The sequence below is a fragment of the Bacillus rossius genome, chromosome 3 (assembly GCF_032445375.1).
Source record: "Bacillus rossius redtenbacheri isolate Brsri chromosome 3, Brsri_v3, whole genome shotgun sequence".
Taxonomy (NCBI): Eukaryota; Metazoa; Arthropoda; class Insecta; order Phasmatodea; family Bacillidae; genus Bacillus; species Bacillus rossius.
The window spans coordinates 2,027,084-2,042,019 of record NC_086332.1 but is presented as its reverse complement, the minus strand read 5'-3'; the positions used below and the strand labels follow the sequence as shown (position 1 = coordinate 2,042,019).

At 47.1% G+C, this 14,936-nt stretch overlaps 1 protein-coding gene across 1 annotated transcript in view; it reads left to right on the top strand.

Moving 5' to 3' along the window:
• The window catches only part of LOC134530090 (protein TANC2), a 150,974-nt gene that overhangs the window by 96,059 nt on the left and 39,979 nt on the right, over positions 1-14,936 (top strand). The window contains exons 2-6 of the mRNA XM_063364674.1: positions 8,038-8,211; positions 8,429-8,550; positions 8,635-8,767; positions 9,787-9,927; positions 14,288-14,536. Coding sequence (XP_063220744.1) covers positions 8,038-8,211; positions 8,429-8,550; positions 8,635-8,767; positions 9,787-9,927; positions 14,288-14,536 — 819 coding nt within the window. The remainder of the gene's footprint in view (positions 1-8,037; positions 8,212-8,428; positions 8,551-8,634; positions 8,768-9,786; positions 9,928-14,287; positions 14,537-14,936) is intronic.

Here is a 14,936-nt window from a genome sequence, read left to right as displayed (position 1 = left end):
GCTCTGATTCTCCCACCCTTAGCTGGCACATGTACCTGATGTGTGTTAGAACGTCTGTTATTCACCTGAATATAACTACACATTTTCCAAATATTTGTTCTTATAAATAGGGACTGGAAAAATTCGCGGTTACAATGACTACTAGGATAGATTCCACGATTCTCTATGTACTCGGGCAACTATCACCTGGTCATTGGCTACCGACTCGGGACACCTGTTTACTGCGATTCTTATGATTCGATACTTCTTTTGTTGAGTGTTTGCCATTGGCTCAGAGTCCTTCAGGTATATTGCGGTCCAATCACTGACGCAGCATTAAGCTAAACGAGTTTGGATTCCAGCCTGTCTCGAAAGGAATCTGCGAATTTTTCCGGTCTCTACTTATAAATTATAAGAGTACCTATTTTTAAATATATTTTAACATAAAAACAAATGACAATGAAACCACACTGAAGACTAGTAAATGTTACACACACGTGCACAGCTGATGATGGGCCGCAGTTCTCTAGACACACGCAATGCCTCCCTGAGTTGGTCACAGCCGGGGTGATGAGTCATGTTTACCCGTGTGTAGACTCGGAACTATTCTGTTCCCAGTGGTTTCGTTTTACGTGAGAAATCTCTCGGTTTTCAAGATATTTCCGAATATCTCCTTAAAAGTCTCTTAAATGTAAAGTAACCTTGAAAAGTATATCTTGATGCCAGCTATTTTTTTTTAACCTTCTGAATGGCTGCAAACAACTTTAAAGAATCGCAGAAGCTGCTATTACTGAAAATACGACTTGTTCGCCCTTATATGTATCCCAGTGTTCCAGGGGCTCATCTATGAAGATATCTTTCAAGTCTAGTTTCTGACTCATTGAAGTATTGACATCAAGATTATCCTGCGTGAGCGCAACGCAGTTGCAGCGGGGTGGTATGTGGAGCAGTCTGGAGCAGTCTGGAGCAGTCAGGAGCAGTCTGGAGCAGTCTGGAGCAGTCTGGAGCGATCTGAAGCGGTCTGGAATGGTCTGAAGTAGTCTTGAGCAGTCTGGAGCAGTGTGGAGCGATCTGAAGCGGTCTGGAATGGTCTGAAGTGGTCTTGAGCGGTCTGGAGTGGTCTGGAGCGGTCTGGAATGGTCAGGAGGGGCCTGGTGCGGTCTGTAATGGTCTGGAGGGGCCTGGAGCGGTCTGGAGTGGCCTGGAGCGATCTGGAGTGGTCTGGAATGGTCAGGAGGGGCCTGGTGCGGTCTGTAATGGCCTGGAGTGGTCTGGAGGGGCCTGGAGCGATCTGGAGGGGCATGGAGCGGTCTGGAGTGGCCTGGAGCGATCTGGAGTGGTCTGGAGCGGTCTGGAGTGGCCTGGAGCGATCTGGAGTGGTCTGGAGCGGTCTGGAATGGTCAGGAGGGGCCTGGTGCGGTCTGTAATGGCCTGGAGTGGTCTGGAGGGGCCTGGAGCGATCTGGAGTGGTCTGGAGCGGTCTGGAATGGTCAGGAGGGGCCTGGTGCGGTCTGTAATGGCCTGGAGTGGTCTGGAGGGGCCTGGAGCGATCTGGAGGGGCATGGAGCGGTCTGGAGTGGCCTGGAGCGATCTGGAGTGGTCTGGAGCGGTCTGGAATGGTCAGGAGGGGCCTGGTGCGGTCTGTAATGGCCTGGAGTGGTCTGGAGTGGCCTGGAGCGATCTGGAGGGGCATGGAGCGGTCTGGAGTGGCCTGGAGCGATCTGAAGCGGTCTGGAGGGGCCTGGAGCGATCTGGAGCAGTCTGGAGTGGTCTGGAATGGTCTGGAGCGGCCTGGAGTGGTCTGGAGGAGCGCGCGGATTGGCGGGAACTGCGAGCGAGAGCTGACCTCGTGAAGGCCGCGTGGTAGCAGTGGGCGGGTCCCCGCATGGCCGCGAGCCAGTGCCCCCACTCCTGCCCCCGCGTGTGCTGGTTGTTACTGGCGGCAGACATGACTCAGTGGTCTGGAGGAGCGCGCGGATTGGCGGGAACTGCGAGCGAGAGCTGACCTCGTGAAGGCCGCGTGGTAGCAGTGGGCGGGTCCCCGCATGGCCGCGAGCCAGTGCCCCCACTCCTGCCCCCGCGTGTGCTGGCTGTTACTGGCGTCAGACATGACTCAGTGGTCTGGAGGAGCGCGCGGATTGGCGGGAACTGCGAGCGAGAGCTGACCTCGTGAAGGCCGCGTGGTAGCAGTGGGCGGGTCCCCGCATGGCCGCGAGCCAGTGCCCCCACTCCTGCCCCCGCGTGTGCTGGTTGTTACTGGCGGCAGACATGACTCAGTGGTCTGGAGGAGCGTGCGGATTGGCGGGAACTGCGAGCGAGAGCTGACCTCGTGAAGGCCGCGTGGTAGCAGTGGGCGGGTCCCCGCATGGCCGCGAGCCAGTGCCCCCACTCCTGCCCCCGCGTGTGCTGGCTGTTACTGGCGGCAGACATGACTCAGCGGTCTGGAGGAGCGCGCGGATTGGCGGGAACTGCGAGCGAGAGCTGACCTCGTGAAGGCCGCGTGGTAGCAGTGGGCGGGTCCCCGCATGGCCGCGAGCCAGTGCCCCCACTCCTGCCCCCGCGTGTGCTGGTTGTTACTGGCGGCAGACATGACTCAGTGGTCTGGAGGAGCGCGCGGATTGGCGGGAACTGCGAGCGAGAGCTGACCTCGTGAAGGCCGCGTGGTAGCAGTGGGCGGGTCCCCGCATGGCCGCGAGCCAGTGCCCCCACTCCTGCCCCCGCGTGTGCTGGCTGTTACTGGCGGCAGACATGACTCAGTGGTCTGGAGGAGCGCGCGGATTGGCGGGAACTGCGAGCGAGAGCTGACCTCGTGAAGGCCGCGTGGTAGCAGTGGGCGGGTCCCCGCATGGCCGCGAGCCAGTGCCCCCACTCCTGCCCCCACGTGTGCTGGCTGTTACTGGCGGCAGACATGACTCAGTGGTCTGGAGGAGCGCGCGGATTGGCGGGAACTGCGAGCGAGAGCTGACCTCGTGAAGGCCGCGTGGTAGCAGTGGGCGGGTCCCCGCATGGCCGCGAGCCAGTGCCCCCACTCCTGCCCCCGCGTGTGCTGGTTGTTACTGGCGGCAGACATGACTCAGCGGTCTGTTCAATGTTAGAACACCTGATTTGACATTTCCCGAAGAAGAAGAAGAAACTCCTTGCAAAAACTACGGAAAGCCACGTGGCCTACTCACGTGCGACACTCATCATCACACAAATAACATCGACCTCACTACATGTTACATAAACATTCATGAATTCTAACATGGAATCACGGTATAACGCGAATTTCACAGGAATCGTACTAACAGAAGCGAATTCGTGGATCGAAAGCTACCTGGAACACACCTCACGCGTGACTGGCATGCAGTCAACCCCAGCTGTCTTGTTCCGCTGGACCGGAGAGAGTGTCTGTGGCTCGCTTGAAGGTCTGCACTGAGTGTCAGGGAAGGTTTGTTCCAACCATAGCCTGCACAGCAAGAAGTCACAGTGTTTCGCTTTCAGTGATAACGGCCATGCATTTTTCGCGAAAAGATTCCGAGAGTAGCTGGAAGATGAAACATTGTAGCATCGTCTGTGTTTCGTGAATCTGGTAGAGGTTCTTTCAGATACATGTCCGCAACACCAATCACAGTCATCCAGTGCGGAAGCAAACACGTCCTGAGTGGCTCTCTCGCAGACGGTCGCCAATCAGAAGGAAGAAACCGCTCGTGCAGGTATAGCTAGTTGCAGTCTAATAGACGTTTAGATTTTTTCCCCGCGAAAAATGCCTGCCCCCAGTGATAAGGCAACACGACTGAAGTAACCTAAATCACTCAAGGAAACTGATTAAAGAAATGGCGACACAACAACACAACAGTTGTACATTGTGGAAGGATCTCAAGCAGGATCGCAAATCTGTAGGATTCTCAAGTTGTGTGGAAGGGGGGGGGGAAAGGGGGGGGGGGTAACCCGAGAGTAGTGCGTGTCTGGATAGGGTGCTCGCATGTTGTACACTGTCCGTATTTTTGCCGATATTCATGCAGTAAGCAGAAAACTGTATGTTATACAGAAAGTTGCCCATCAAACATAGTTTTTATGTTTACATGTGTCCACCCCTCAGCGAAGGGGTTCTTAGTTCCAGGGTGGCCCGGGATCTGCTCCCGTGTAGATCAACGACCATGCGTGTCCCCGATGCAACCACCGCGTTGTTGGTCGAGGAACAGGATCAGCCGGGAGTGTGTTGTGTGTTGCGAGCAGCCGGCGTGAATGGCCAGACCTGGCAGTGGGAGGGGGAGAGGGGGGAGGGGGCCACACACCTGTGCCGCGGTGACGTCACGCCAGCGGTCCATTCAGGAGGCGGGCCGCGCCCTTGACCCTCGGCCAGCTGGGCGCTGCTACACGGCCACGTGTCCGCCTGCGTGGGCGGGAGCCTGGGTCCTCGTCACTGCACACTCCCGTTCACTGTTCACCTGGAGGACTCTGGGCCAGTGAAAAACCTTCAACAAAATACGTATTACAATCTCGAGCATCCCAGTTAACATGTGTCACGAGTCAGTAGCCAATGAGCACGTGGCATTTGCCCGAGTGCATGAAGGATCATGGAGTCTAACCCAAAAGTCGTTGAAATCGCCATTTTTTCCGGTCTCTAATCACGATCCTTGTATATACAACTCGGCCCAGTGAATGGCATGTGAGGTCGCGGCTATTGCGTTTCACATTTCACCAATACAAATTTTATATTCTTACAAGATTTTAGTTTGAATTGAATTGTTTATTTTTCATTTAAACATTCACATAGTCATGGGCGAAAATCTGTAAGGATATAATTTTATGTTCTAATAGCGTCAAGTACCCGCTTCGCTGGGTTTCTCGGTCGTTATGTATTTATAATACTATTTTTTGTATAATTGACATGTGTTAAAAGACTTTAAAAATAAAAAAATTACAAAAACAGATTTTGCCAGCTTGTGAACTCTCTTTAGTTTAGCAAGGATAGAGTTATACCACAAGCCAGAATTGTGGTAATTTTTTTAATTATTTATTATTGTCTGAATGTTTTGTAATTTTTAAAAATTTTGTTTTTTAGTGATCAGGTTTAGGAAAACGTGCTTTAGTTTTATACGTGTGCTCCTGATTATTCCTGGCTAGACATCTGCTGATGTTTCCCGAATGCTTATGGTTATTTCTGAGAAATCGATCTCTTCATGAACATTTTTCACACAATAAGTAATACAATTTTACTCTGAGTTACATTTAATTAGTGTATTTCTGTTACTAAATCAGCACTTAAATGTTTTTATCAGGTGAAATTCAAACAAAAATCGTTACTCAGTCCAATAATGCCTTAAGACGGTTGAGAATCACAGTCATTCAAGGCGAATTCCCTTCTCCTTGGTGTCTAGCGAAGCCCTCCTTCTCTTGCGATCGTGAGTGAGCATCCCGCATCCCACATGAAAAATAAATATTTACCTCCACGCAACATGTGGCGACATCTGTTGTTCATAAGCAGAACTATTTGGTCACGAGTCTTTCAAAATTGAAAAATTAACTCTCGCTGATTCGTTTTTATTAGTATCTGTTTCAAATTTAAATCTCATTTTGCATCTAGCATTAGTCACAGAAGTTAACATGGATCCTGGTTTGTAGTCTGCAGCTGTATCGGAAGGTCGCCGCTGTAGATACTGCAACAAGGATTTTGTCCTGAAAAGAAATACTAGAAGTCACGAGAAGAATGATTGTGTTAAAAAAGAACCACTACGCCAAATGTTAAGCTGCATACATGTCCATTGCAAGTCCTGTGTGTGTATTGTGTGTTCATTGTGTGTCCAGTGTGTGATTTGTGAGTCCATTGTGTGTGTACTGAATGTGTTCTGTGTGTTTATTGTGTGTACTGTGGGGATTAATTGTGTGTCCTGTGTGTCCATTGAGTAAATTTTGTGTTCTTTGCGTGTCCTGTTTGTGTATTGTTCTCGTCGTGTGTTCATTGTGGCTCTATCACTGAAACAGCAAGAAGGCAAACTTATTTGGATCGCGAATTGTTACCAGGCGGGCTGTAAGCTAATGGTAGGTAATTCCAGTTTGTGTAACCCTCTGCGAACAACGAGCGGAGACCAGATGCAGTGCGGTGTGTCGCCCGCAGCAGAACTGCGTCACGCGACCCAACAGAGGGGCGTGCAGGCGTGGGAGGTCGGCAGTCACTCACGTCATCGCTAAACACACCCGTGTGGGTCTCCAACTGGGACACCAGCCGTCCCACTGCCAGGTCTTCACGCTTGATTTCCAAGGGTGATTCATTGGAAAATATGTGACCTCAGACATGGAGTAGGGATGGGATACGACACAGACGCCATCTTAGATTCATTATGTTTCGCGGTCTTTATTCCTGCCAGTAGGACTTCGTTCCGGCACGCACGCCTCCGAGTGGAACGCCTGGAATGACGTCAGCCGCTGACTCGTGCGTGTCGGAGTTGTCGCGGGAGGAAGCGCCAGTCTCTAGTCCCGGGATTGTGTCGGCCTCATCTCCACAACGACCCGCCTTCCGCTTCCGTGTTCGTCAGCCAACCTGCTCATGGCCTGTCCTTTTGAGCACATCTCGACACGTCGTGATAAACATTATTCTCAGTCGCGTAACTCACGCTTTGTTTATATTCCTTTTACTTTATTATTTTTATTCGTACAAAATTGCATGTAGATATGTTATTTAACAGACGAATAACGAGCGCTCAGTAGCATCGCAACAGCAGTGTTGACGTAGCCGGCGCAGAAGGAAGCGTTGCCAACATGAACGCAATACGACTGTCTCGTGACGAAGGCTAGCAGCCTGGGCACGACGCGCACTGCCTCGTCACTGCAGTGCGGTGGACACATCTGCCCGTCAGCCGCGCAGAGCACGCGTGTGTGTCTGATGGAGATGGTGGGTTGGTTTATATATATTTATTTCTGTGTCCCAGTCATAAATTAACTCAACAGATCGCGCACTAATAGAAACAAATGTTTCCAAAAATGGGTTATAGGAAGCAACTATCACCGTCAGAAGCGCTATCAGTCGGCTTTAAAGTTTGTTAACCTGAGAAACAGCTAGAGGGTTGACAGCGCTACCTACTGAGTATTCTATACACTACTTCGAAGGCAATGCCGCTGTACTATTTCCATAGAGTGTATATGAAAATATGGCAGAATTTCGTCTCGTCCTTTGAACGTATGGCAGATTTCCGTTATGGTACTTTTCCGCCTTTTTCGAAGAGGCCAGGTGGAATACCGTAATTATGGTAATTTTCCAGTATGGTAGTCTTCCGCGCCCCCCTAAGCAGACAGGAAGTTGCAGCCATGCTGGTGTCGGGAGCTACTGGTGGTTTTGCGCGTCTGTGTTGGCACCAGTGGCGCATGCGCCCTGGCGGGGAGAGACTTCATTGTTGGCCCTACGGCTGCCAGTGAGCGCGTGTGCTTCGGACTTAAAACTACGGAAAGAAAGACGGCGTTGATCGCATTTTAATAATACTTACTGTCAGTTAAAAAACGTCAATTAATCGCGAACTGGCTCATCGGGTCTCACTCCATGTGGTGGTTTGCAGAGGTCCTCTGTTCCCTGCCAGCTGGCCTGTGATTGGTCCGTGTCTACGGGCGTGTCCAAACAACTGTGGCCCAGTTGAAGACGTTGCAAGGCGTTGGAAGTTAAACTTATCGTCGAATGGCTCCGCGCAATATCCGGGCCTACAGTGATAAGCGAGATAAGCTCGGTTTGGCCAATAAGAACAAAGCTGCTGTCATTACTGCCTGTTGCATCGCCAGGCTAGGGACTTGTACTTCCGACAGAAAGCTTGCTAGACCAGTTGTATGTTAAAACAAATTGTAGTATTGTCTTCTGTTTCGTGGTCGGCTGGGTTCGTTTCAGGTACACGTCTTCTGTCAGCACCAGCGCACCAATCACAGCCACCCAGTGCGGTAGCAAACGCGTCCTGAATGGCCCCGGCCAAACAGGGCGATGACTTCTCTTGCAGACGGCCGCCAATCACAAGGGAACAATCGCTGACGGAGGCATACCTTGCTGCAGTCTTGTAATGGCAGCGAGGTAGTGACGGCGCGCTGTGCTTGTTGCAGACCTCGCGGCCATCAGGCGCCTGCTGGAGAGCGAGGCCACCACAGGCTGCTGTCCCAGCTGCAACATGCCGTTCGACAAGGGCAAGAAGAGGAAGCTGATCGACGCGTGCGGCCACGAGCGCTGCTACTCCTGCATGTTCCGCAACGAGGCGTGTCCGCTGTGCGGCGACCAGGGTGAGTCGCCCCTCCGCAGTCCCTGCACAACCCCCCCTGCTCGGTCAGCGGGGACTATACCACCCCGTTACCATCATCAGGATACCTTACCATACTTGTCGGGCAGTTGGGTTCTCTCGTGGACTTCTTAACCTGTTGCAAATTCTGCAGTTAGGATACGTGCATACCAGAAGATGGAGGAGGTATGTTGTAACACGGGCGGGTGCTGTGTGTGCAGCCCTGCCGCCCAAGAAGAGCGTGGGCAGCGCCGACCAGAGCTGCCCCTACGGCGAGGTGAAGGCGGGCGCCCAGATGCGGCCCAAGGTCAAGACCAACGGCCACTTCACGTCCTACATGCAGGTGGGTGTCTGTTGCCCGCTGTGACGCAGCCAGTGGCGTGTGACGGGGGATGTAGCCTGAAGCGCCGCGCGTGTCTGCCCGCAGTCTCGCCAGGAGGGCAGCCCCGCCGCGCAGCCCGCTGATTGGTCGGAGTGCCCGAGCCGGCTGCCCAAGGCGCGACCCTCCTCCACTCGCAGCCTGGCCAGGCACGAGGCTCCGCCCACCTCCATGACGCAGAGTGAGTCACCGCTCATGCGGCCTTCAGTGCTGCGTCAGTGCGCCTCGTCAGTATCCTTAGCTTTCATTGTTGTTCGTCTGGATTGAAGACATTCTCACGTCATAGTGTTAGTAGGAGGATTTCAGTATTGATCAAGTCGGCTTTTGGGCTTAGTACCAATTTTGTATGACAACGTATCGTTGAAAATGTGACTATTAAAGGCGTATAAACATTTCACCATTCAGGAAGAAGAGAAGTAATTGGCCTTGCCATTAAATTTAAAAGCATCCCACCATTCAAACGGAGAGATGTTAAACATCCGTGAAAACCAACCATGGCGACTGTTCTGGAATTTGAACCCAATTTTCCCCAACTGCAAACAGTAACATCAGCCTCACAAATTCAATGATTTATTGTAGATCTCCAAAACTGTGCGGAAGCTATTTCTTATTTGTACTTGTGAGATCTTGAGTGCTGCATGTTAAGACATAGTTTGCGGTGAAACATTTTGTTCTGTTTCAAGAATTTCCCTACCATAAACTTTCCCTGTAAATAAGCACGTGTTTTCCAAGCACTAAGAGATCCAACATGTTCCCGTAGACAGCCATTTTTTTTCTAATGGGGTGTACTATCAATAATTGATCTTTACAAATAAAAACATTTGTTGATCATTATAACAAACATGTCTGCAACAAATGTTTGGCTACATCCATTTTATCAGTTAAGAAAGAGCAAATTTCTAACGTAGCGTGTTATATCAGTGGTTTGGAAATTTCCCAGATAACTCGATTTCACCCTTTAAAATAAATTTAAAATAAATATAATATACCAATGCCAGGAAATGTTTGCTTCATAATTAATGGAAATGTCTGAAATCAAAAAGAACTCTCTCCGTATCCAACCCATATCGTGGACTTGCAGGGTGACCAATCCCGCATATACATAATTACAAAAATACACAGATAAAAAATTTATTAAAACCTACATGCTAATTCAATTAAAGCCAGATTCGGAGAGTAATAGTTGTGTGCTTAACACAGGCTGCCCCACACCACCTCAGAGCCGACGGAGGTTCTTCCTCAGCCCCAAGTCCATTCGTAGTCCGTGGGCGCAGCGAGGGGACAGATCCGGACCACGCCTCAGCCAAGCCGACCCTCTGGACAACCCTTCTGCACTCTCTGGTGAGTCCCAGCGAGGCTTCTAGTTGCCATGCGGGCTGATCATACTGCCTCAGAGCCGGCGGAGGTTCTTCCTCAGCCCCAAGTCCATCCGTAGTCCGTGGGCGCAGCGAGGGGACAGATCCGGACCACGCCTCAGCCAAGCCGACCCTCTGGACAACCCTTCTGCACTCTCTGGTGAGTCCCAGCGAGGCTTCTAGTTGCCATGCGGGCTGATCAGCTCTGATCACTGCCTCAGAGCCGGCGGAGGTTCTTCCTCAGCCCCAAGTCCATCCGTAGTCCGTGGGCTCAGCGAGGGGACAGATCCGGACCACGCCTCATCCATGCTGACACTCTGGCGATCTCACAGGGCTTCTAGGAGCCAAGCTGTGACATCACTCCAGAGCTTCAGCTATGCTGCCCTAACTTGCCTAATATGTCTAATTGTGTGTAACAGTGGAGACTCCTTCTCTAGTTACATTGGTGGTGGTTACAGTCATCTGTGCAGATGCCATCTACAATCAACCAGAATGTCTGTGTTTCCAAATCACTCAATACGAATTGAGTCAGAGTAACATGCATGTGTCAACCAGGTTGACTGTGCTCATTGTGTTTTTATGTAACTTTTTAATCTGAATATTAATGTTTTAATTTTTTGTTGATTGTAAATGGAAAGTTATTAGCATATACATAATTACCATAATTTTGAAGGAATTTACATTTTAACACACTAATTTTACATTATCAGCAATAATGGAAACATTGGTTATATAATGCTTTTTTGCAAGGAAAAGTAATGTGGGTATATATTTTTTTTCTTTGATAAAGAGTGTAATAATGTTTCTCTTACTTTGTTGTTTGTTACCTCCCTATGTTACCACTTAGAACTCAGATTAGTATTAAACTTAGTATCAAAATGAAAACTTTTATTTCCATGAATGGCTCATGTAGTGTTGAAAGTCCCAAATAGTTGTTGTGTATTGTGACTAGTGGGAAAGTAGCCGACGGGAGAGAGGGACGAGAGGGACGGGAGGGCAGACTGTGTGCCTGTGTGCAGTGTCCATGAGCAGCTCCGCCGAGAGCTGGCACTGGCCCAGCGTGGTGCTGGGTAAGATCAGGTCGCTGTGGAGCGTGGCCGGCAGCTCCACGGGGCTCAACCAACTGGCAGGCACGCCAACCGATGTCGTGTTGTCCGCATGTGCCGTAGCTTTGTGTGCCTGCCTGCCTGCGTGTGGTAGCTGTTGGTGCGACTCAACGCAACATTTTTACATAATTTTTCCTTTCATGGTCCATAGACCCCAAAACCATAGTCATCTCAATCCTTTATATGTCTATCTATATATCACAATTTTATGGTCACGATAACTGCCATAATTTTATACAAATCACTTCCAAACTAATACATTAAATATGGTAATGGAAAATCTCGGCCGAGTTCGATAAAGGGGAAAAATTCTACCAAAGGGGTAGAATTAAGGGAAGGTTTTACATTAATGGGCAAAATTCTACCAAAAGGATAGAATGGGGAAGTTTTTTTTAAAAACAGAAAAATCTATAATTCCCTTAATTATACCAATATAGCATTCACTCAAACTGTATTATAAGTTGTAGGATTAATACCAAAAACTTTTGTCTAAATACATTTCTGATACAACCAACCATAACTGCAAGGGGTGGAAAAAACAAGGGTTGAAGGACAAAAAATTTTTTAAATCCCTTAGTAGACATACTATTGAATCCGTTCAAATTGTTTGTAAATTGTTTAATTTTTATCTAAAACTTTTGTCTAAAACAATTTTTGATAAAACAAACCTTTGCAGCAAGAGGGTGAAAAATACAGGGGTAGAATCTTTAAAAAAAAATCATATTTTCCGTACCATACCACTATTATATCCATTCTTATTTAATGTAAATCTTAAAATATTATCTACAATTTTTGTCCGAAATAATTTTTTGAACTACAAACGATTATAGCAAGGGACACTATTAAATTTGTTCTAATTGTTTGTAAATATTGTAATTTTAATCTAAAACCTTTTTTCTGACACAATTTTTGATAATACTAATCATTCCTTCAAGTGGTTGGAAAAAAAACAGTTGTGAAAACAGAAATAGATATTTTTTCTGAACCATGTTAGCTATTAAATCCATTTTTATTTATTGCGAGACCTTAATATATTATCTACAACTTTCATTTAAATAATTTTTTTATATGACCAACCAATACTTCAAGGAGTAAACAGGTGTAGAATGAATAAGAAATTTCATTACTTCCTTAGTACACAAAACAATGTTTATAAACCTTAACAATTTTATCCAAAACATTTGTCTGAAACAATTTTTGATATCCAACCAACCATTGTTGCACACGGTGGAAAAAACAAAAGTTAAAGGACAAAAAAAATTCATGATTTCCTTATTAGGTAAAATATAGACTATATAACCATTTCTTGTAAATATTCTAAATATATTCTAAAACTTGTTCTGGAACAATTTTCGATAAAAACTATTACTGCAAGGGGTTGAAAACAACAGAGGTTGGAACAAATAATAAATAAACATTCCGTACCATGTACCTATACTCTTGAATCCGTTCTTATTTATTTTAACGTCACCAACTATTACTGAAGGGGGTGGAAATAACAAAACTTAAAATATAAAAAAATTAATAAATAACTTTTTTATTAGGTGTACTATCAAATCCGTTATAATTTATTGAAAAAAAACCTAAACATTATCTTAATACCTATTGGCTGAAACAATTTTTGATGAGACAAACTATTACAGTAATAGCCGGGGGAGTTGTGACTACAAAAATATTTAACCTTCTTTACTATCAAATTTGTTCAAATTTATTTTAAACAGTGTTAATATTATCCTTAGCCTTGGTCCAAAGCAAATTTTTATATGTCCACGTTTTAGTGCAAGGGATAAAAATTAATGTTAGGTGATCAAAAATTTTTAAAAATTCGTACTAAGCTATTCAATGTTGGATGCATTGAGTTAAAAACATTCAAAATATTTCTGCTGCATGGAATACAAAAAAAATTTACATTTTTTTTAATGTTCCAGAAGTTTATAGAAGTATCCAGAACATTTCCAGAATAAGTAGCTACTTCAACATTTACCTACGCCTGTAGACTGTGCCGAAAGGGATTTTTTTATATTTGCAATTGCTTATCATTATTTAACTCCAAGATAGGTGTTGATATTCATGTTAAAGGAAAACTTTGTTTCTATTAAGTTTACCTATCATCTTTAGAAGGTGTGTTCAAATACGAGTGTCTCTAGTGAGTGAAAGCCACACTCTTGCGTGCCTGCACCCTGACATGTCACTGCTGAAACTGTGTGCTGTTTGCCCCCACTAGTGGTGTGTTCTAACGTGTAACTTAATATTGGCTGCATGGACATTTTTATTGTGTGATTTAATTTAGCAAGTAAATTATTTTCATCAATAGCTGAAGTAGTCACTTCTCAGGGGTGCTAAAAAGTTATTATCCAACATTCTATTTGATAATTAACTTTTGGAAGTTTCACTATTTTTTTATTCTCTGATTTGCTCAGAATACCTGCTGAAATTACAGAGAATGTACGGACGGCACTTTGTGTGGCCAAGTGCAGTATGTATGTATGTATTGAGTATAACAGTTTATCATTTTGTGTGGCATTTGGTAGCCTCCACTACATATCACAGCCATTAAATTTGCTAAATCTTTACACTGGGGCAGTTTTCATGAATGAATGCAAAGCATGTTTATTGAGAAGTGTTCTTAATGTGTGCGCTTTTAGTTGGTCAGTGACTTGTAATATTTTTTGTAAGAGTTTGTTGTTGAAATCGCATGTTTTGTTTTTGCGTGCATGAATTTGTTAAGAATTTTTAAAGTTAAATAGCATACATATTGTACATCATGATAAAATATTAATTGCTATTCATTTGAAAATTTCCTCAAATTGTGCGACACTTCTGAAATATTTTAATGGTAGTATTAAGTTTAGGGTCGCAGCAGTTATATAGTTGTAGGAATAAGTACTCACACATTTACTGTTTTAAACAAAGTGGTCTATTGTTAGAGAAAAATTACACATATATCTTTGTTGTATGTAGCTTCAAATATAGATTGTAGATCAAATATTTAAAAACATTCCTATTAATCTTAAAATTACAAAAATAAAAGAAAAAAGTAGTTCAATCCCACTTAAGTTTTGATTCAACACTGAGAAGCTATCCTTCTAGTAAGGACTAACAATTATGCACAAGATCTATTAATACATGTGATGAGACACTATTATAACATCCTTCTGATAGTAAATATAAAGTCCCAACCTTACAAGAGTGTTACTGCGACATTGGCGGCTGGGCTGATGGCTCGATGGATGCTTGCAGACGATGAAGGGGGCAGCATCCGGCCTGTGGCCCCGGGCAAGAAGTCCTCGCAGAGCGACCTCTACATGCGACTGCAGCTGCTGCTGGGGGACAACGCGCGACGAGCGGCCCGAAGCGCGCTCTCCCCAGCTCGTCGCCCCGACCGCAGTCCTCGCAGCCACGAGTCCTGCGCATCGTTCTCCTCTCTGGCCAGCCTCGAGGCTCACACCCTCACGTCCACCAACACCAGCCCCGTCTCCACGCTCACAGGTATCTCCTCACTAGCCAGCCTCGAGGCTCACACCCTCACGTCCACCAACACCAGCCCCGTCTCCACGCTCACAGGTATCTCCTCGCTGGCCAGCCTCGAGGCTCACACCCTCACGTCCACCAACACCAGCCCCGTCTCCACGCTCACAGGTATCTCCTCACTAGCCAGCCTCGAGGCTCACACCCTCACGTCCACCAACACCAGCCCCGTCTCCACGCTCACAGGTATCTCCTCGCTGGCCAGCCTCGAGGCTCACACCCTCACGTCCACCAACACCAGCCCCGTCTCCACGCTCACAGGTATCTCCTCGCTGGCCAGCCTCGAGGCTCACACCCTCACGTCCACCAACACCAGCCCCGTCTCCACGCTCACAGGTATCTCCTCACTAGCCAGCCTCGA